The sequence below is a fragment of the Ornithodoros turicata genome, chromosome 5 (genome assembly GCF_037126465.1).
Source record: "Ornithodoros turicata isolate Travis chromosome 5, ASM3712646v1, whole genome shotgun sequence".
Taxonomy (NCBI): domain Eukaryota; kingdom Metazoa; phylum Arthropoda; class Arachnida; order Ixodida; family Argasidae; genus Ornithodoros; species Ornithodoros turicata.
The window spans coordinates 44653478-44665888 of NC_088205.1; the positions used below are offsets into that span (position 1 = coordinate 44653478).

At 44.3% G+C, this 12411-nt stretch overlaps 1 protein-coding gene and 2 long non-coding RNA genes across 6 annotated transcripts in view; 1 reads left to right on the forward strand and 2 right to left on the reverse strand.

Annotated features, from left to right (window-relative positions):
• The window catches only part of LOC135395622 (sodium-dependent low-affinity dicarboxylate transporter 1-like), an 80652-nt gene that overhangs the window by 32451 nt on the left and 35790 nt on the right, over positions 1-12411 (reverse strand). For all 4 annotated transcript variants that reach the window (XM_064626719.1, XM_064626718.1, XM_064626720.1 and 1 more), the window contains one exon: positions 7537-7617. In XM_064626719.1, the coding sequence (XP_064482789.1) occupies positions 7537-7617 (81 nt within the window). The remainder of the gene's footprint in view (positions 1-7536; positions 7618-12411) is intronic.
• Positions 3867-5255, reverse strand: LOC135395619 (uncharacterized). The gene is made up of 3 exons (XR_010423218.1): positions 5143-5255; positions 4719-4834; positions 3867-4152 (listed from the first exon to the last, which is right to left on the reverse strand). It is a non-coding gene; the product is annotated as an uncharacterized LOC135395619 (long non-coding RNA).
• LOC135395620 (uncharacterized) lies at positions 5415-6812 on the forward strand. The gene is made up of 3 exons (XR_010423219.1): positions 5415-5666; positions 6141-6231; positions 6654-6812. It is a non-coding gene; the product is annotated as an uncharacterized LOC135395620 (long non-coding RNA).

A 12411-nucleotide genomic window follows, 5' to 3' on the forward strand; every position in this document is an offset into this window, starting at 1 on the left:
AGCTAGCTATAGTGCAGATGCGATGAGGGAAACATATTGAGTTTTTTGTGTGTGGTTTTTCTAACATTTTTGTGATTTGTCTAATAGGAGTGGCATTGCTGGTTTTGAGCCTGTCTCGTCTGCTCCTTCGTATTTTTTGGTGTGCCCTTAGTCCGCGTCCCTGCGCTTACTCCTCAAACTCAAAGAGATGTTCCCTCATCGTTAAAGAATGACGACAATCGAAACCACTGATATGCAGGGGATTCAGTGGATAAAATTATTATGATATCTGACAACGACGACCCGCTAGTCAAGTGCGGACAATTCCCACAATCGGTGATTATAGAGCTTGAGGGGGGCACGGCCCTCTGTACCCCCACTCGAAACGCCCATGCTGCCAAACCGTCGGTGGGCACTGCAAACGTCGAAGTTTGGCTCGTCTTCAACGGCGACACACAATGACGCACCTCCCTATCAACTGTCGTATTTTTGGTGAAGGCACAAGGAACATTTTGTAGCACGCAACCGCATTGCAGCGCACAAAGATTCACAGACCAATGTGTCATCCACCCCGATGTTCTACACATAGTCACAAACATAAGCAACTGCGCCGCGTACCATGGACACATAATGAAATGGTCTCGCCTAGTCCGCTGGGCCATTTCTCTGCTGTTAGATCTTTTGTTCTTCTCGCTCCTGGCCGACGTGCACTTGCGTAGTCCTCGCCTCGGCTACTATGCTACCACAGGAAGCCTCGACGAGGTTCGCCACAGAACTTTGGCCTTACCCGTTCCCAGATATCCACGGTTGTTTCTTTATGTAGCTGTTTCTTTGCAATGTCAATGACACGTGCAACTGATCTCGGATTTAAAATCAACGTAGAAAAGAAATTATCGGCATGTTCTTCGAACTTTTGGTTTCACCCGGAAAACATAGATAGAATGGCGTAAATGCAGGCTAGCCGATGGATCAACTCCATGATAGGCAATCCTGATCGATGGGCAAGACACGTAAACAACGCAAACACGAAGGCTCAAAAAGCAGCAAGACGTTTAATCGATAATAACAGCTTCAAGAATACTTAGACGGTGCGTGGGAGACAGAAAAAGGGGAGTAGGGAATTGAGGACAAGTGAGTTGAAGGAGGGTCATAGGAGGCGTCTGAAGGCCTGGTGGATACAAACAGAAGGCACACTAATACAATTGCCCACATTTTGCATGGCCAATTGCATGGCAAGACGTTTTCACCTGTGCATTTCCCACGCAGGCATCGTCGTTTGGGACAACACGGTTGATAATTATTGCAGAGCCTTAGATGGTCCCACAAATTTGAATCTGGGCTGTTTTTATGTTGAAAGAACCTTTGTTTAACGCATTGAGACGTTTGACCTATGTGTACAAAGCCACAAGCTCAAGGAATTCTATACACAACATTTTTTGCACATTTACGGGACAAACTTGAGGGTTTTGTGTTCAACATTAGATCCAGACTCTGGTTTCGAAAAAGGCGTTAAACGATCTAACCTGAAATTCTTCCTAAAGAGGAGACAAGCCTCCATCTCCTTCGACATAGCCGTCAAATTATGTGAAATCTTGTGATAGTACGAAACTAGTGCAATGCTTTTCTCTTTTCCTTCCATTAAACGTCTCGGGCGAGCTTGAAACTGTGCAAGTAAATTTTGCTGGATTAGCTTAAGCTCATTTCCTGCTCTTTGTAATTTGGCGCAGTGTAGTTCGAGAGGGCTGAACACAAAATTCGAGTAAGACTTGGTCAGGGTACTGGTTATCAAGGAATTTATCAAACTATTTTTTACCAGCTTAGAATGGCTACTCACCATAGGTTGGAGGGCTTTTTTTATTTGATGCACCATATTCCCAGCATACCTTTGAAGTGTAAGGTCAAATCTAAAAACTTCCCGTCAGTAGGACTCTCTGACCAAGAAACGTCAGAATGCTTTTGCCGTTTCATGGTTCTGAAATGTTCGCGACGTCGTTGGATGTGAAAGTTCTGTACTCTTCTCTTAGAAAACATTTGCTGTTGAAACGTGTTTCGGATATTTTGAACGCAAATTTTGTACGTTTCCAGTCTCACACTGGCATAGCCATAAGTGATTTTTTGGAATTGCTGAATTTGTACCTGAATTCTAATGTAACTTGCATATATGGCGTTTTATAAACTCAAAAGGATGGTGTTTTCATAGGTTCGATAGTGGCACCGTTTTTATCTGAAATCTCTCTAGGTTGCCTCGACTGTCATTTAAGTGCTTTCGTAAATTCACGTCTGCCTGACACCGTTTTGGTGGCCAGACATGTGGATCATTGGATATCTATGTCTCGTTCCCGTTCTTGCTTGGTAAAATTGCAACGTGTGGGCCGCGAATCGACCCCCGAGTTACGGAAGAGCACCCTACCGACGGGAAGTTGAACTTTTTAGATTTGACCTTACACTACTTCAAAGATGGTTTATGTAGGGAGTATGGTGCATCAAGTAAAAAACCCGTCTTATCTAGGATAAGTTGCCATTCTAATCTAGTAAAAAATAGTTAGATAAATTCCTTGATAACCGGTGCACTGACCAAGTCTTGCTCGCATTTTGTGTTCAGTGCTCTCAACTACAGACCACCAAATTACACAGAGCAGAATATGAGCTTAAGCTAATCCAGCGCAATTTCGTTGCACTGTTTCAAGCTCGCCCAAGAAGTTTAACGGAAGAAAAAGAGAAAAACATTCCAGTAGTTGCGTACTATCACAAGATTTAACATAATTTGACGGCTGTGTCGAAGGAGATGGGGGCCCGCCTCATCTTTAGGAACCATTTCAGGTTAAATCATTTAACGCCTTTTTCGAAACCAGATTCTGGATGTAATGTTGAGCACAAAACCATCAAGTTTGTCCCCTGTGCGAAAAAAAAATGTTGCATATAGAAGTCCTTTAGCTTGTGGCAATGTATACATAGGACAGACGTCTCAATGCGCTAACCAAAGGTTTCTTCCAACATAAAAACAGCCCTGATTCAAATTTGTCAGACCATCTAAGACTCCGTAATAATAATTGTCAACCCCTTTGTTCCCAAACGGCGGTGCTAGCGTGGGAACCGGACAGACGAAGACGTCTTTTGACAGAAGCATTGGCCAAACAGTGTGGGCAATTGTATTAGTGTACCGTCTGTTTATATCCACTCGGCTTTCAGCCGCCTCCTATGACCTTCCTTCAACTCACTTGTCCTCAATTCCCTTCTCCCCTCTCTCTCTGTCTCCCACGCACCGTCTACGTGTTCTTGAAGTTGTTATTATCGAATAAACGTCTTGCTGGTCTTGAGCCCACGTGTTTGTGTTGTTTCCGTGTCTTGCCCATCGATCAGGTTTGCCTATCATAGAAGTGCAAATCTCTAGTTAGAAGCATAAATTGTCATACGCTTTGAGGAATGACTCGCACTAAGTGAAGTATTTCTTAGCCCTTTACACAATCTGTACAGTTATAGCACTGCTGCTGCGGGCCCCACCACGTTCCGTCGGGAAATTTGGACATGATTGCGAAGACTCTAGATTATCGACAGCGACGCGGGTACGGGGTACACGCTACCTTTCGCGTCGCCTAATCTGGATTTTCTTCGTACTGGTGTAATCGGAACGGTAACATCTCATTACGGCCCGAGTCTCATTACGGCCGAAGTCTCATTACGGCCGAAAGTCTCATTACGGCCGAAAATCCTTTAATCCCCAAGTGTCTCGTTACGGCCAAAGTCTCAATACGGCCGAAGGTAGTCTCATTACGGCCGAAGATGTCTCATAACGGCCAAAAAGAAAAAAGAAGCATCCACCATACTAGCTCTGTATATACTGTGTTTTATGCTTCCCAAAATGTGTCCGAGGCGGTGTCCCCCACGGCTTGTGTCACACACAATGGTTCATGCACACAATATTGCGACAGTGTTTCATGCATCCCTCGTGAAAAATGTTTTTATTGTCATATGTGTCACACGATATTTGTATGTGTTACGCCATTTTCTCTCAGTATTCAAGCAACATCCTACTCGTTGGTTCTGTGAGCAAACTGTATGTGTGTGTGTTCTGAAAAGTACTCCACAAGGGAGCCCACTGGGAGCTCCAGGAGTCACATGACCTATGACCATGATCTTCTCCCCCACTAGCTGCCTTCTACAATTTACGTCCACCTGAAATTTACAAAAAAGTACATAAGCCACTGAACAAAATGACATATGCTCTTGTTTGATGATGACTATAAGACATATGCTGTCAAGCAGACTTTTTTTTTTCATATATTCAAAACATATTCAAGAATTATGGACAACAATGACAATTACGTCATAATAATGCAGCTGCATAGCCAGGAAACTATTTCAGGAGGTGTTTTATGAGGCTTGACATGGGGTGGAGGAGTCCCCCTCGTCAGTGCTTTATCCAGACCCCCCCTAACTTTTTTGCCTGTGCACCCCCTACAGGGGGTGCCCTTGCGATTTCAGCTCCAGATACATCTGTAATGATATGTTAAGCTGTAATGACGTAACTATTCCAACAATTTTTTCCAACACCCTTCTCGTGCTTGGGATTCTGGATAAACCACTACCCCTTGTTCATTTTCGTGGGGCACTACATTAGAGCTTATGCCACTGCACTGATGTCACAATGTTAAAAGTGTGTGTCACTCTGGGCATTCGGAATTCCTCTAAGCGACAATATGTAAATTCAGAATATCCGAAGGGTAAACATCAGATGTTACCTGCAGGCTTCATGCTGAAACGCGTGTACGCAAAACACTTCCGCCGTGGTGGGCGACGCCGTTAGTGTAATCATACACGCAAGACAATTGCGGGCACATGGAGTAGTGGCAGCAACCTGAAAACGATACATTTTCTTGTTACATATGAGTAATCAAAAATATACATTCCCACATGTTTCGTTTTGTCGTTTGTAGGAAGCGCTAGTAAGGGAACAGCACTTGGTTGGTCACATGCAAGCCACAATGCGAAAGGTGCCGATATTTCGATTACGCGATCAAAAATTAAAAGTCTACAACCATGCACACTTCCCCATGCAATTACTTCCCCAGCATCGGGAGACATGACACCCATGACATGACACCATGTATTCACGTATAGTGTAATGTGAAATGATATGCAGGAATGAAAAAGATGCTAACATACCTGTAATCCAGTGTCCCATAAGCTTGATTCGATTTTCTGGCAGCTACCAAGAAGAGCAAATGCACGATTCACAAGTTTCGTTTCGCCATTTTCAAGCAATCCCACGTGACCTCCTTTGGATCAGTGAAAAATGAAAATTACTCGCGCCATGAACATATATGTTCATCTCAGCGCAAATCACGTTTTGCATGCTATAGAAGGAGGGGGGATCAATACTCTTCCTTTCGTGTTTTGATATCTTGTTGTTTTGCTACTCTCACTTCGGAGTTCGGATGGTGTCTAGCAACGTTGGGTACCTCGTTTCTTGTGTGTGTGAGCGAGTGGTTGCTGTTTACGATGTGTTCATATATCGCTTTGTAGTGCTGTAATGTGCAAATTAGCGGACTTTATAGCGGCTCTCTATTTTCCGTCGTTGTCTTTCGAGCAGCGCCTGTTGTTCCGGTAAAAATCGAGTTGAATGAATCGCCACAGCCCCAACGTATATCGCGCAGTGTTGACCAAGACCAAGTCAAGCAGGAATTCTGGTGAGTAATGCTTTCGTAGATTGCCTGTCTTAGTAGTGTGCTGTCCACACATAGTTGGATTCTCATAAGAGTAATTTAAATTAATCAAAACAGCTGAAGTGCCTGTAATAGATGTAACTCGGTATCCGTTCGTAGGTTTGCGCCGTTTCTAGTTGGTTGCGCGTTTAGGAACAACAAATTTATTCGAAGACGATAAGATACCGATAATGCATCACCGTACAGCAGCATTTACTCGTATCATTGTGAGCCATATTTCATTTGTTAAAATTTGTCGTCGTATTTCTTCAAAAATAAAAGCGCAAGTCGGCGTACTTGAATTGATCTCCAAGAACTGCTTACGTCGAACGTCTGCAAATGTTGTACTTATGTGCCTTCGCGCACCATAGTAGGCACAAAGCATATCTGATTAGAATAAATACTTCAAGAGGAAGTCATTCAAATACATTGTTATTTATAGCTGGTTTTCCATTCCAGGCATGGTATGTGGCTGCACGAAGGATTCCAGAAAAGAAAAACAACAACATGGCTAATAGGATGTTGCTGCCCAGGGAGTCCTGGCGAAGAGGTGAGCTGTTAAGATCATCATAAGGTTCTGTTGTGAAGTGAGAAATTTTGTAGTAGTGCACGAATGTTAATTCGTGCACTACTTTTATAAAAAAGAAACCAGAAATGGAAAGTTATGCATGCATCATTTCATGAATTGTAATGTATTACTATTTGATATTCACATGTTTCCATTAAGGGAATGAACTACTGAACCTATATTCATATCATGGTCATGATCTGTGTTTACCGGGAAGTCACATTTTTAAGGCTTGTCATTCTTTTGTCTAAATGAATATTTATGTTAACCTTGTATGAAATAGCAGACACGTATCAACACGTGTGCAGCTTGTGCACATTAAAATGAGCCATGTAGAGACAAATGCTTGTTGTTGTTTTTTTTAATATTCTAGCCTATTCATTGTTGCTCATCGCTTCTTGCAGGTTTACTCATTCCAGAAGCAAGAATTGTATCATTGTAAGGCGAATGGAAATAAACTGACATCGACTGAGATAGGTGCTCTGTCATGGCCAATGACTGTCGGATGGCTCCAAAAGCGTCACAACAAAGCCAATATTCATCTAGCTCTCTACAAGTAGCTAACTCCACACAGTAGCCTGCTTCACAGCCTACACTAGCTTGTGGGAGTACACATTACACAATATGTTGCATTGTGCTGTGGTATGATAACATACCGTTTGTCTTGCAATATGTGTATATAAATATGATAAGGGCCCTAAGGGCACAGTGCATGGCTTATACCCTGCTGAATATATATCCATACCTGGCTGCGACATTGCATATCAATGCAGGTTACAATACACATTTTGACATTTGGCCGTTATGAGACATCTTCGGCCGTAATGAGACTGCCTTCGGCCGTATTGAGACTTTGGCCGTAATGAGACACTTGGGGATTAAAGGATTATCGGCCGTATTGAGACTTTCGGCCGTAATGAGATACAATCATCGGAACAGATGCGGTGAATTCTTTCCTACGTTGCCCCTGCAAACTCAGTCCCGTCACAACAGAAAATGTTTCTTTGACTTTTCCGTGTGGCAGCATTCACCACAGCCGGAATATCCTTCAATAAATCGATTTCATACCATAGCGTGCTGCGCGGTGGTTCTGAGCCACGCATACTCATATGAGCCCTTCTTCAAAGTTGCTACAATGCAGCTACGCGTTTTCGTAACACCGAAAGATGAGAATTTTATGCGACTCATGGGAAGCTAAACAACTCATATTTGAACCATTGGCGCACAAGGTTTGAATTGACGGTCCGACCATTATGCAATTATGTCATGACAAAAGCAATCACTCACTGGTCTTCCCAGTCGAAGATATTGTATGCGTAAACTACAGTCCACGTCGCGAAGAACGCAGTTGGGATAACTTCTGTGTATCTGCAACGAAAAGATAATGTATTTCACCGAAACCAGCACTACGCACTTGTCGAGCGCGAAAACAACATGACCTCCGCTTATCTGGGAAGGAGCTTTTCCTAGTTTAAGCGTTTTCGTATTCAACTCCTGCAACTCCAAGTTACTCTAAGCGGGCGTAAAATAGCCAGAGTTGGCAAGAGAAGCGGATATGAGGTCATAACTGCGGGGGAAAGTAGCCAGAGTTAACCCTGACAACAACTCTTATCTGCTCTGCTGCAAAGCGGGGTAAGCTGGGGTTATACGTCACACACATGCGCCTACGGCTTTGATGTTTGCTAAACACGACAGTTGGCCCACTTCAGCTTGGTCTTAACCGAGTTTTGAAAAAATTATGGGTAGAGCTAGTTTAGGAAAATTTTCCACTGTTATCTCTGTGACCTACTAGAACATTTACACCGAGATAGAAGTGACGCAGTTCAACAAATATTTGTGTTTTAAACTGTCCTAATTTGCCGCATATTTTTTCTCGATGTTTAATGTGTAAGCCTTGCGGCGAACCACGTAGAAGGGAGGTGTCCATTTTGGTGGCCAGAGTGGCAGTCCCATCGTGGGAACTCATATGTTTGCAGGATTGTAAAACAGTAGGTAACTTTCCACACCCAAAGTGTGACGCACGCAGTGACCTATTTGTGACTGGGGAAGTGTGCCACGTCTTGCAGGCATTCTAGAAAGCCCCGTGCCCCGATGTGTTAAAAGAAGGGAACGTATAGGGAATAACGGCTCTAGGACATTTCGGTACGGACATTTCGGTACACGGACACTTCGGTGCACGGACATTTCGGTGCACGGACATTTCGGTGCACGGACATTTCGGTGCACGGACATTTCGGTGCACGAACATTTCGGTGCACGGACAGTTCGGCCGCACGGTCATTTCGGTACAAGGACGTATTTCAGGAGAGCAGGCGATCCTTTTTTATGTCCATACCCTTTCCTCGAAATTTTCAACGCCGGCGTGAGGTTTATATTATGCATCTCCAAAAATTTTGACCGTGACCCCGCTTACGTTGTTTTCGCTTTCTTCTTCGCCCAGTGCAAGGAAAATGTTGCGAACGAGTACTACAGACAGTGAAACCTCGACCCAGTTCAAAGCAGTCGCAGGACCATATATATGGCAAACAGGTTTTTATTACACTAACCAAAACACAATTTAAGAAAAGTAAACTATACAGCAACATTGTAGACAACTCCTTTCACATAACGTAACAGCTGCGTTTGGTCGTAGTTCGTGGCAAGCGTCTTCAGTCTTTGTGCGCAGTCTCGGTATTGTTTTGGCTGTCGCTCGCGGTGGCACATTACGAGGAGTTCCAAGCGATGTAAATATGCATTGCGTCTTCCTTGTGGAGAACGCCGAGGAACTTCCAGATAGTTCGGTGGGAGCACTGAACATGTGTCTGGAAACCGCGATGCCAGCCTTCCAGGCTGTTAGTCATCTTCGGGTCGCGGCTCAGAGCCGATTGATAGTGGTGCCATATCGCTATGGGGGGGGGGGGGGCATGGGTCCCGTCTTCCTTGTCCGGCCCTTCGACCGATGAAGTTATCCTCGGAATAATCTAGGAGATTTTGCGGAATGTTCTCTTCCATAGCATCGAATGCTAGGGCGACGTCGTCCTCCGGCACCAGAGCTAGAGCGGCAATCATTTCGACTTTTAGGCTGATGTCCGGGACAGCTGCGTACAGTTCCTGCGGGCCAACATTTGTGACGTTCCTGTATATGCACTGAGATAACTGGAAGAAGCATCCACGCACAACAGTGTTAGGGAACACATGCTGGAAGGCGTTGGTGGCCGCTTGCTCAAAGTCCAGCACTGCAACGTCCGCTTGGTTTTCGCGCCCGCACTCGTTCTTCAGGGCTGTCAGTACTGTGATATACGCTGCCGTGGTCTTACGCGTCATTAGCGCAGAAATTGCCGGAAGAACAGAACCGTTGACCCTGCAGTGGACGGAGTATAACTGGACCAAAGAGCTGTGGTGCAGCTTTGAAAGTCTCATGACGTCAGCAATCAAGAACAATCTATGAACTCGTGCAGAGTCTGAAAGAACATTGCTGCATTTGCTAACACCTGTGAAGAAATTTTGAGTGCAATGTTGACAGGTTCCTTACTGCACAAGGTCTAAGCCCTCAGGAAATCTTAGATATGGTCAAACGAAACATATCAACTTTGTGTTCTCTGTCACTGTAAGCTGACTTATTCAGTTCGTTTGTTCGAGTGCGTTTCTTTTAATCCCTGTGGACGCAAAAATGCAGAGCTGAGGGATTGTATAGTGTATGCGAGGGCAGAAGGCAAGTTGCAAGGCTGCTGTTTGTACATATTTGTTTAACCTCCTTCATATTTTCACTCGGTGCACGTGAAGACCACGCAAATGCTTCTGGTGAGCTTAGATACATTGTTCGTAGTAGAGCGTGCTTCACTCAGTAATATAGTGTTCCTTGGTGCTTACTATGCATTTTGTGGTATTGTGTTATTTTGAATGTCTCGGGTTGACTGTGCATATACCATGTACAAGGGGCCATGCACACTTGCTGCTTTCTGCCCTCCCTAGTGTCTGATAATTGCTATCTTGAATGAATCGCACCCTTTAAAAAGGTGAAGCAATCCGCGCAGCATTATGACAGATGTGGCAGAAGAAGTAACCCTCCATGCCCTTTCGAGCGCCGCCTTGTTGAGACCTACGTTCACTTGTGATCTGCATGTAAAGTTACTGGTGATATACAGATTGTATATTGAGAGTTATTGCCTGTCGTACCATATCATACCAGTGGCATATATTCCAAAGTGCACTTACACAGATTGTAGACCTTGTGTTCCAGTGATGTGTGATGGTGAAATGGACTAGCTTCTTCGAAAGCTTTCTTGTAATCCAATCTTCAGCAGGACCCTTATGAGACCATAAGTGCACCACACAACGTCTGGTACCGTGCATAGCCTTGTGTATACTGATTGCGGATCCTGTAAACGCCATGCTACCACGCATAAACCTCTTAATGTTCGCACGGGTTGTCACGGGTTGTCACGGTATGTTACTAGGAGTGATTTGTCACTAAACTTGTTACCAGTGCGCTCTTACATGAAGTGTTCTCTGTCTAGTATTTCGTTGCTTTGTTCATTGGGCTACTTCCACGGTCAAACAGTCGATCAATCGGCCTTCGAACAACTGCTCGAAGTCGCGGTGGAAGTAAAGGAAAACGAAGCGCGTGCGGGGTGAGGGGGGAAAGGGAAGGAATTGAAAGAGAAACGGAAGTGCGTGACACGTGAACTGACGTCGATTGTGACTTCACGGGATTTCATGAGTGATGTCACAACTGTAGGTGTTCGCACAACGGATGGATGGCGTTGCCCGTCGAAACATGGCGTAGATTTGAAAACGCAGGGCCTGATAGGAATGTCGCTACCTTTTTACATGCACCTTGGGGCAGATAGCATTGCTGGGCTTCCAAATATTGTAACTTTTTCGGTGTGTCCCAAACCAAAGTCATCTAGCAGGAATTGAGTTCCGTGATTTTTCCTGGCGTATTCCGCCGGAATTGTCATTTCGTTTAAGCTTGTTGGGAGGACATGTGGTCTCTGCTCAGGAGCCCTGTTCCTTCTGCGCACACGAAATGTCAACCTTATATATATGAACAAGTACACAGGTGCTCACGATCCAAATTCACGCGGTGCGCTTTACGAAAAAAAAAAAAATAAGAGGCAGGGGTAGACAATGATGCCATAATGCTCATTTTCTCTGTGACGGAAAATACGAACGCGCACTACTTGCACTAAATAGTGCCACCAAACAACACTCTCAGTTCCAAGTGTCATACATAAAGTACCATGTCATGCATATATGAAGTAGCTCTTATACAGGATCTAGCGACGTAAGCCCATCAATAATAATAATAATAATTATTATTATTAACAGTATTATTATTATCTTATAGAGGGTGTTCCGGCTGAATTGATAAAACATTCTAACTGGCGACGTACTCGCCGCAGGATTGTGGGACTTTCGGCAGATACCTTCTGAGAACTTTTGGGCTCCGGGACGAAAGCTCACCCAGCATAAGCTCACCCGCAAAACGTTAAATGCGGACAAAAGCTCACCACTTCATTAATCACGTTCCGTTAGGTTACGGAATTATTTGTCTTACTTTCTGGCATACAGGGTGTCTTTTTTTTTAATACAGCTTTTTCATTTAAAAAAAAACTATAAGGGCTATAGACATCTTGTTTTCACTTCTATCATCTCCGGGCTGGCGGGCGTTCTTGGCCATCTGTTGCTCAATCATCCAATGACTAATTACCTAAAAATCGTTAATTAACTTTTTATTAATAAAAGCTGCGAAGTTGTCCCAATGAGAACATCGGTTCCTTTCTGTCACCTGATATCGTAGCTGTTTTCAGAACAATCCGTTCGGTAGATCGGCCGCAAAAAATCGTGAATGAACACCATTTTTTCTTTATTTTGTTCATTGCGCGCATCCGGCAAATAGATCTAACCAGTCAAGAGATCCACTGAGTTAGCAGATCCAACCGGCCACGTGACAGGCGAGTGAAGAGATCGAAAGCGTCAAGACTTCCAACCCGATCAGGAGATCCACCCGGTCACGTGAGAGGCGAGTCAAGAGATACAACTCGTTCAACAGATCAAACCAGTCTAAGCGCCATACCGCTTAGGATCACGACAGAAAAGAAAGTCTCTCCCTTACCATGTTCATTGCAGAACGATTGCGCTGTAGGGACTGTCGGTGTTTTCTCTCTTCTTACCACACAC